Raw genomic sequence first — 10,905 nt, forward strand, 5'->3', positions numbered from 1 at the left:
CTATAATAAAAATACAATGATAAAAAACTTATACAATGATATGGTACTGAATTATCATACAAATGGTAGTAATAATGTATGATAAACTTACATACAATGATTACAACTGTACAATGATAAAAATGCATATATTGTAATAAAATGATAAACAAATGTATACAATGGTAAATAATTACAGACAAATGATTGGTAGTAATAAATGATAAACAATTATATAATGATAAATAAATTACATACCAATGATAAACAATTACATACAATTTATAATAACTACATTAAAATGATAAATAAAATGATATGATAAACAATTATTATATGATTACAAATACAATGATAATAATACATACCAATGATAAAAAATTAATATGGATGATAAACAGGTTACATAAATAAATAATTACAAATATAAATATATAATGATAAATTAACAATGTAATGATAAACATTAAATACAATGATTATGACAATATACTATGTAAACAAACTAATAAAACAATGTATTTAAATACAAGGTTTGGATGTTACATTGATGATAAATTAAACAATGTAAACAATGTATTTATGGTACAGACTTAAGGTGTTTACAAAAACTACATAAAATGGAAAAACAATATATAAATGTACTACTTAAATGTATTAATAATAACAATGATAAATTACATTAATGATAAACAACTACATTAATGGTACAACTATTTATATGAACATAAAAAATACATACAAATAAACAACTACACTGTCATAAAATGATACATATATATATATACATGTATTATGGTAAATAATAAGGTAATGTTACATTACAACAATGAATAAACAATGTATACAATGATACAACTACATACAATGATGAAATAATGTATTAACAATTGTTATGATGATGTATATGTATGTATAACAATGTATTACATTTACAACTTAAGTTTATTATGAATGATGTACAACTAACAATGTTTGGTATATAAAATGATAAACTTAATACAATGTTTTATGGTATATATGACTATAACAGCCGTGAATACAATGATAAAAAACTAATCAATGATAAACAATTATGATATTTACAATGTATTGAAATGGACCAACAATGATAAAATGATAAAATACTATATTTATGTACAATAATGGTTTATGTATAAAAACACATGTACAATATAATGGTACAATGTTGATTGATGGTAATGTGTCTAATGTACAATGAAAATGGGTTTTAATTTATATAACATTTAAATGATAACATTTCAATGTAACATACAATGTTAAACCAATGAGTATTAGCATGAAGATTACTACGTGAAGGATACATAATACATACAATGTGATAATTATTTCTGTTATGATAAACAAAGTATGGTAATGAACAGCACATAATATAAATGATATTAATGATTATAAACAACCTGACTTTTATGATGTATAACTAATACAATTTTTTAAATAACTATACATTATTAATGATAAAAACAATGTTAATCTATGAAACATGAATACATACCAATGATAAACAATGTATTAATTACATACAAAATGATCATATGTTATATATAAAAAAGTTATATATACAATGTAATTTATAATACAATGATTAAGAAGTATTATGTAACATTAATTATAAAAAAAAAATGTAATTATGGTATAACTTTTAATGTTTGTAGTAATAAAATGATAAATAATGACTGTATGATGTAAAAAGTTATTTACTCATGAAATGTACATGGTACACTGGTACATGTAAATGACATTATATTAAAACATGCTAAAATAATATAACTAGTGAGTTTTACAATGAAAAGTACTACAGACACTGTTGTAAGGTTTGATGTAACATTAAAAAAATTGAAAAAAATAAATATAAAACAATGATTACAACTAATAGGTAATATTCTACAACCTCATACATGATAAACACTATGTAGGGATTATTATAATGTATAAATCAAATAAACAATGTATTATGGTTACAGTAAATGATCAATAATTACATAATGTAAACAAAATGAAACAGTAATAACATTGTAATGAAGTTTAATATGAAAATTAACAAAACAATGGTAGTTGGGTTATTCAAAAGATAACAAAAACCAATGTATGAAAATGTATTGGTACAGTTATTGTTTCAATAATACTTAATAATGGCAAAAACCATTTATATATATTTTACATATATTATTTGTGTAGTGTTAACAAATGATAATGTATAACAAATTCACAGGGTAGGTTAAAAATTGTATCCCTATAAATACAATGGAAGAAAAAATATTATGATACAGAGTCATTATTAAAAATTATGTTGTACTGAAAAATAACTGTTAATTACAAACAAATGATTGTTACAAATTTAGATTATTAATATGATAAATTTCTTTTAAAAACATCTACGTAATGTAATGCATTAAAAATATGTTTTATCTCTTAATTATATACTGTTTATAATAAAAAAAATGATGTTCCAAAAAATGCTTTTAAATAAATTATAAATATACAACTACAATATATGATAAAAAACTATCATATATGTATTAATTACATGTATGTATAAATTTGAAAAGACATTTATTGCGTACATTGACAAACATTTATTAAATGTCCGGTCTCCAATACAAATTACATAATATAATTTTAAAACATTTCATTATTAAAAAAAAAATAGTAATTTGTAAAAGTCTAATGAAATCTAAATTTTTGATTTACATTTCGATTAAGCAATTATTTATAAATACTAAATTGTTTAAAATGTACATTATATTATTTAAAAAATAAAATAAAATATATAACAAAAACATATTTCATGAAAAAAGTTATCTTATGTAGAAATCAATAAAAATAATGTATTTCTATCTATCATTCATTCAAAAATTTACAGTATAGTTAAGACAAATTAACAAATAAAAATACAGGAATAAATAATTTCAACACTATGATACTACGAAATCAGAAGTCTAATTTAGATTAGATTAAGTTATAAGTATATAACTAAATAAATAGCAACTCCTATTAATGACCTCCTATTGGATTTTTTTCTTATTTTTACTTAAAATCTCCCATCTAATATACATCAGGAGTGAACTTCATTTCTGATTAACTAAATAACGCATTACATATAATATTCTAGAGGCCATGGCTCTGTTGTGTAAAAGATGATTCTAATCACAGTTTACAATATTATTCAATGTCAAATAAAGATAAAAAAAAATCGCTTATAAAACGAACCTTTGAAAACAGATTTTACAAAATTTTGACCTATTTTATTGCCTTCTTATTACCAACTCGGCCATTTTAGATAGATAAGTTTTCCAGCAAATAATAAATGAAGATTTCACTAATCGTGTGATTAAACTAATCGGCCTGTTCAGGTAACCATTATCTAATTACTCGGCTTAATGCGGAAAAAAATAACGGCAACAATACCTTAAAATACATCTACCTCAAGTTTGTATGACAATGCCAAAAACACTCGATGTTTATGCTTTTGTAAAGTGGATATATAAAAAAAAACTTTAAAAGCTACACAACAATTTACGTGTCAACAATAATAGCTAATGTTAGTCCTGTGATACATTCACACTTTTTATGAAAATAGTTATGTCCAAGTACGTCTAAAAATTGAAATATAAGCATACACAATATCACTAGTTTAAGCAGGGGCTTATACATTTAAGACGTTAGTATAGCATATAGTCCACCTTTAAACTCCAAACATAACGAAATACCCATAATGTGTGCGGATTAGTAGCAAGTTTATGAAATAACACATAGATGTTTCCCTCTAACGTTATAATCATAATATAAACTAAAGTTGAAGGAGAAATGGCGATGATAATGTTGGCATCTTGCGCTCACTTCTCTATTTGTCCACGTGATGATTGTTTATCATCATGACTGACAAAAAAAAACCGACCAACATATTAATGCCAAAGCATGTTATTACAAAAGGAGACTATAAATGTGCTAAACACGAATATACATATACAAACGGTTCATGTGAATATCAATGATAATTCCTTTATTATCGAAATAATTTGGGGTATCTGGTTAACTTCTCATATGTATGTAGAACGAAGTGGTGATCGGCCTTGACATGGAGTTCGTGACATTCTAATTACATGTTAAATAAGGAGGACATATTATCATGAAAGATGCCAGGGTTGAGGGTGTCATATTCCAAAAATTATTATGGTAAAAATTACAATGTTAACTGATAACAGAAATATACCAATATGGATTGATGGGTAGAATTCTTTTCAGTAATAATAGGCTTTTACCTGTGGGTGAGCTCTGATTGCATACACTTCAAACAAAAGCATAAACATACATAAGTGAAAAGTTACGTGATTACATGGAACAAAATAGTATGAATTCACATAAAACACTAAGAACATTAAACTAGTAAAAGAGAAGGAGAAAGATAGAGATTATTCCCATTCACTTGGTTAAGAAATTGATTTGTACTCTTAGTATTCGTGTGATACCATTATAATATATAAAACAAGCGATGAAAAATGGTAAAAAAAAATCTTGACAACTTGTAATGATAAAGGAAAAAAGCAAGAGAGCGAAAGAGAGAGAGGGAGGGGGAGGAGAGAGAAAGTGTGACAGAGAGAGAGAGAGAGAGAGGGAGAGAGAGAGAGAGAGAGACAGAGAGAGAGAGTCGATCAATCGAATCTACCCGTTCTTGCCAGGAATTGCTGTACAGCTTTTGCAAAAAACACTCGATGTTTAAGCTTTTGTAAAGCGGAATATAAAAAAAAAAACTTTACAATCTACGCAATAATTTACGTGTCAACAATAATAGCTAAAATGTTAGTCCGTGATACATTCACACTTTTTATGAAAATAGTTATGTCCAAGTACGTCTAAAAATTGAAATATAAGCATACACAATATCTCTAGATTAAGCAGGGTCTTATACATTAAAGACGTTAGTATAGCATATAGTCCACCTTTTAACTCCAAACATAACGAAATACCTAAAATGTGTGCGGATTACTAGCAAGTTTATGAAATAACACATAGGTGTTTCCCTCTAACGTTATTCACCATTATATAAACTAAAGTTGAAGGAGAAATGGCAATGATAATGTTGTATTTTGCGCTCACTTCTCTATTTGTCCACGTGATGATTGTTGATCATCATGACTGACAAAAAAAAAGAACAACGCATTAATGCCAAAGCATGTTATTACAAAAGGAGACTATACACGTGCTAAACACGAATATACGTAAACAAACGGTTCATGTAAATAGCAATGATGATTCATTAATTATAAAATGATATGGGTATCTGGTTAACTTCTCATATGTATGTAAAACGAAGTGGTGATCGGCCTTGATATGGAGTCCGTGACATACTAATTACACGTTAAATAAGGAGGACATATTATCATGAAAGATGCCAGGGTTGAGGGTGTCATATTCCATAAATCATTATGGTAAACATTACAATGTAAACTGATAACAGAAATATACCGATATGGAATGACGGGTAGATTTCTTTTCAGTAATAATAGGCTTTTGCCTGTTTGTCCGCTCTGAAATCATACAGTTATTTAGTATTCTGACGAAGAGGTATTTCATTCCACCATGTTTACATATACGATGTAGGTCCATTTTGATAGATCTCATTATTATAAGTCACCATCATAATCAAGCGTCAAGGCTAAACAATATTGAATCATACATACTGTAAGTACGTAAATACAACTCATTTCATTTCAACAATAACATTTGTTTGTGAGGCGAAGCGTTTTGTAAGTTGGTAATTTCGGCATAGAGTTTGGCAGGGACATACCTGTAGACATGTTTAAATATTCATTTCGGGGTTTCCTTATTTTGTAGACTAAATCTATGAGTTGATATCCAAAATGGCTACCAAACCACAAACGGATACTCAAGTTAAATCTTATACATTAATACTGGGCTAAAAAGGGTGTTTTATTTTTTATTTTTTTATTTTTTGTGTGTGTCGTGTTAAAGAAGTCTACTAGTATATTGTATTTTTAAATAGACACTTTGTTCAAAATATTCAATAATTACAGATAATACAGCACAAATGGACCAGGAAAACGTCAATCTGGATGGACACCCAATACCACGTGACAAGCCCGTCATTCGGACGACCGGACGGAAATTGTTACGTACACCTAAATGCGCCCGCTGTCGGAACCACGGAGTAGTTTCCTGTCTGAAGGGCCACAAACGGTTCTGTAGATGGCGCGACTGTCAGTGTCCGAACTGCCTCCTGGTGGTAGAACGTCAACGTGTGATGGCTGCACAGGTGGCGCTGAGGAGGTAAACTTTTTGGGGGGAGCAATGCTTTCATTTTTTAACATAATTAGTTAATAATTCAGTTTACTTGTAACAAGCATTTCCATTGGTTTAAAATTCACGAAAAAATGGCGTCAACGTTTGTAACGTCACTTCTACTTGACTAAGATAACGGCGGAATGATTTCATAGAAAAAAAGAGTCCCAAAATGAATTGGAATGCTGAAGAGATTACCTATATTGGTCAATTGGATTATACGAGATTTTTTTACCTTATGGAGATATTGTAACACAAACATCTGAGTGTACCCACAACATAGAGCACTTCGCGGTTTATCTTATAGTATACACACAGATTTTTGAGTGATTCACATGTACATGTATGTATATCGCATGAATATATTCTCAAGCTAAATCCTTCAATACATCTAAATCTGCTGTTGGCATCACTGTGTCGTTTCGATGAATTCTTTACGGTAACAAAATAAAACAAATTCATGGATTTTTAATGGCATACATTACATCATATAAGAATCCCACATTGTCATGTGTTTCAATCAACTTTAGTGAAAATATCATTTTATATGAATTATCAGGTTCTCGCTCGCTGGAAGTAGAAAAGACTTTGTCTTGTGTGGCAATGTACTCTTTTCATTAACTTTTGACAAGATGTTTGGTCGACATTAAAGGAATTAGTTGTCCGCGTGCCGTACTTGTTGATATCAATTACATTTGATGTAACTTGGCACTATCTTGTTGCCGTATAAAACGCAGATCTGTTTACTGAGCATGCGCAATGTCGCGCCAGTCCCTCGGATTAATCAGCAGATATCGCCCGATCAACATAATTACACTTGTTAAGTTTACACATACATCCCTCTACAAATAAATATAGCCATTTTCTGTAAAGTCGCGTTTCAAGTTACACGACAAAGTTTACGCTACAGAAATCATATGCACGTGATAATCGAACAGTGTTCCGGACCACCATACCCGGTGCGGTCTGTTTTCTACACACGCCCCACCTGGGACATTAGCACAAATAAACACACGCCTACATCATACAGTGCAGAATCGCACGATCGTTTCTTTAGCTTTTGAAGAAAAAAAAAACGCGAAAAATAACAAAGCTTTTTACTAGATGTATTATACCGTAGATTATTTATGTATTTAGGAATACACATGTAGCCATATTGTTATCTTTATATTTGGGTTTAAATCTGACATGGAATCCCTCATTCCTCTCCCACCAAGATGCGCGGATCTGATACATGCTATCAATTAATGTATATTTACTTGTACATTAAGTTTCAATCATTATGGCTTGGTGAATCCGGCTCGGTGTTTAGATTTGACCGAACAAGAATTACAGATAGTAACGAGATCCAACTAAGCCTTAATCCGCGCCATATTGCATGCTAATCACTTACTAATCCCCGACAGCAGGTGCCCGCTGTCATCCACAGCGGGAACATTTATTTTATTTTACCGAAATGGACTCTGGAAGAACTTTATTTTCCGACAAATGTACTTTTAAATACTATGAACTCCTTAGAAATCACTGCATTAATTTCTTATGTTTAATGCGAGATATTGAAAATGGACTTATTCTACCTATTTAATTGCGTATAATGAACATTCCATTAATTCAACTTACTTCCCAATCAACTCATTTGTGTTAAGCTACAAAGAAAACGTTACCCAATTGATTCAAACACTAAATGTATAATTCAAACAAAAGACCCTTGGGCCTGTATCTGTATCAGTTACACTGCTATATCCCAAAACTGCTAATCATTCAGCGGCTAAGAGATAGCTCAGGAGGCGGTTTCACGGTCATCTGACAAGTTTTATTTGATGAAATACTAAAAGACAACTTAAGAAAAAACTTCAATAGAGCGTCAGCTTTTGGAACCCTCTCCATTGTCTATACGAGTCAGATCAGCCATATTTATTGATAATGTAGTTCAAATTAAATTTGGTTGTAATCCAAATTGATAGGAATTTCAAGCAAACTTCAGCAATGGCCCCGTCCATTCGTCCAAATGTATCGGTCTTGCTTCATTTACATAAGATATCATTGTCCTTTTCCAATGCTACTTCACAACAAAATCGGTGATAATCCATATTGGAGTTAAGGAGTAGTAGACTTTAATTAAATAAAATCGTCTCACACACGGCACATCACGACGGACGAAGCACGATGGCAATAGGTCATCATGACCCTTCGCGTCAGATGACTTAAATAACACAAAACAAATCCTTTTTCATGCTTAAAGGGACAATTCAGTCTAAGAGAACATTAAAATTTGTACATATATATCAGAAAACCCCAGTTCTAATGGAAATTAGATCAGTCGGTTTTACTGTGATATGCCTGAAAAGCCAATGGTGGTGACATGTGTGTGAAATGTCGAACTTCTTGTATGCCGAACCCTGTCCCTTGCTCGTAAAGTAATGCAACTTTTGGCTAGAACTGCTCAAATCGCTCTGACAGTAGTTTTATTATTATTTTATTACCTTCTCAGTGGTTATGTAGTTCATTTGTTTAACGTGCGTGACTTTGGCTCGGGTATGGGTACAGCGTCCATGTTGTACCTGCTCAATCGTATTGATCAACGATTTGATATTTCAACGATATTAATTAAAATACTTAACAATGTCGTGGACTTTGTCAATGTTTTACGTTAAATGTTTCATAAGAAATGTAGAACAATACATTAATGCTATGTTTTGCTTCTTGATTATGTAAAAGAATTTGCCTGAGTGAATTATCTCTTTAAGTCTGATTAATTAAGCGAGGACAGACACCACTGAAAACGTACAGAGACAGAATCAGGCGTTCCTTGAGAGGAGGCGTGTTCTTCTTCATCAATGCCGCCAAACATAAAAATATTCTTACTTGAAACGGGATGGTTAATGATCTACAGTCATGGCACATTAAATCATCTATTTAAACGAGTCGTAGGAAATTACTTTCGAAAAAAATTAAAACAATATTCATTGGTTGTATTGATAACTCTCACAATTAAGTTAACATATAGTCCATATAGATATATTTTCTCTTTCTAGACACCAGGCCTCGGATATGACAATCACTTTGAAGGACAAAGTCAAGACGGCAACCCAGATTCTCCAACACCGGAAGTTGTTACAGCGCAATCTCAGAAGCTTACAACAGCAATCAGTGTCACGTGATGTTCTAAGCAGTAAGTAATATTTGAATTGAAAAATAATAATTTGATAATTTTAGTCTGTAGAAGATCCCAAGATAAGCTCTAAAGAATATTTCTAAAAATTTTTTATTATATTTTCAGATATTAACAAAGTATTTAATATTTACAGAATGCCGACAGAAGCCTTCTTTTTATGACGTAGGTGAGAAGCACCTGCCGCCAATTTTCAATGAACGCATGCGCAAACGAAGATGTTTTGCAGATAAAGAGCTTGAACTTGCAATGTTTGAACGTGAGAGACAAAGCGAAATATTACAAACAAAAGTGAATCGCCATGGAAACGGAAGTTCCCTCACTGGCCTTGTCGGAACAGATACCTCGGATATGGCGTCAATAGTTCCAAGTATTCACCGCGAATTTCTGCAACAGTTATTCCCCTTACATAGCACGAGTGTGATAGAATTGGTTTGGCAGGGTTGCCAAGGTAACTTGCAAAAGGCAATACATCAAATCGCACACAATGTACCATACATCCAGCCGGGTCTGTCACAACTTCCGGTAGCGGAACTTATTCACCGGACCATGCATTCTAATATCAGTGAATTCAGTTACATGGGACTAGAGCACATGGAACCGGAAGTCTATGACTGCAGTCATCCCAACCGGAAAGAAACTAGTGATAGCAAAAGTAACACAGACAATGCTACTGGATTACCCCTCTCGAAATTAAAAGATACGAATATGGAGGGATCGCCAGATCGTAGTTCTAGCGAGAAAAAGGAAGTAAGGCCTTGCAGACTGAAATTTTCAGTAGCGGCAATTATCGGAGAACTTTAGTACATCGCTTTCTGAATCATATGCGTGTGAAAGACAGGGAAAGTTTGTTTTAGGATTACTGAAGTATGTTTTATACATGTTATATAGCGATATTAATTTACTTCTGTACTAAAGGGGTGATGACACAAGGTTCTGTATTTGGGCCACAGTTATTCTTTGTATAGTATCTTAGTAAAAGTTACATTTATCACCAGAATGTTTGTTGACATACTGTACTATTTATTTCATTTTATATCATTTTTTTTCTTGATTAAATACATACAAAAGTAATGAATGGAGAGATTTGTAAACAGTCATTATTTATATAATTTATAATTGATACGAAAACCAAACAAAGTGAGTATGTGTTGTAACCGTCCCAAGACAATAGAAATGTAACCGGCCAACCATGCCTGCAGTTTTACTATGAAACGTTAGTGATATTAACCAGAAACACATGCAAGAAATTATCATTGGACAAATTTACGGGCTTTCCTCCAACAAGGAATTTCGGCCAAGGTCATTCATATTAACAAACTTGGTAGCCTTTTATCTCAACATGCTACAGGTCAAATTTCAGGTCTCTAGGCCTTTCAGAACTTGACAAGAAGTATTTAAAGATTTTAGAATTTTTGGCCCCCGTGTCCTTG

At 31.2% G+C, this 10,905-nt stretch overlaps 1 protein-coding gene across 1 annotated transcript; it reads left to right on the forward strand.

The window, feature by feature from the left end:
* Window positions 1-5,746: 5,746 nt before the first annotated feature.
* LOC138326254 (doublesex- and mab-3-related transcription factor A2-like) lies at window positions 5,747-10,546 on the forward strand. The gene is made up of 3 exons (XM_069272375.1): window positions 5,747-6,288; window positions 9,336-9,472; window positions 9,609-10,546. The coding sequence occupies exons 1-3, from the start codon at window positions 6,050-6,052 to the stop codon at window positions 10,274-10,276; spliced, it is 1,044 nt and encodes a 347-aa protein (XP_069128476.1). The 5' UTR covers window positions 5,747-6,049; the 3' UTR covers window positions 10,277-10,546.
* Window positions 10,547-10,905: the final 359 nt, after the last annotated feature.

This window comes from Argopecten irradians, chromosome 6 (assembly GCF_041381155.1).
Source record: "Argopecten irradians isolate NY chromosome 6, Ai_NY, whole genome shotgun sequence".
Classification (NCBI taxonomy): Eukaryota; Metazoa; Mollusca; class Bivalvia; order Pectinida; family Pectinidae; genus Argopecten; species Argopecten irradians.

Bases quoted from the DNA above. Each gene is read 5' to 3' on its own strand.
- LOC138326254 (XM_069272375.1), top strand. From the start codon at position 6,050: ATGGACCAGGAAAACGTCAATCTGGATGGACACCCAATACCACGTGAC. The intron at 6,289-9,335 runs GTAAACTTTTTG...TTCTCTTTCTAG, and splicing joins GCACAGGTGGCGCTGAGGAG to ACACCAGGCCTCGGATATGA. The intron at 9,473-9,608 runs GTAAGTAATATT...TAATATTTACAG, and splicing joins GTCACGTGATGTTCTAAGCA to AATGCCGACAGAAGCCTTCT.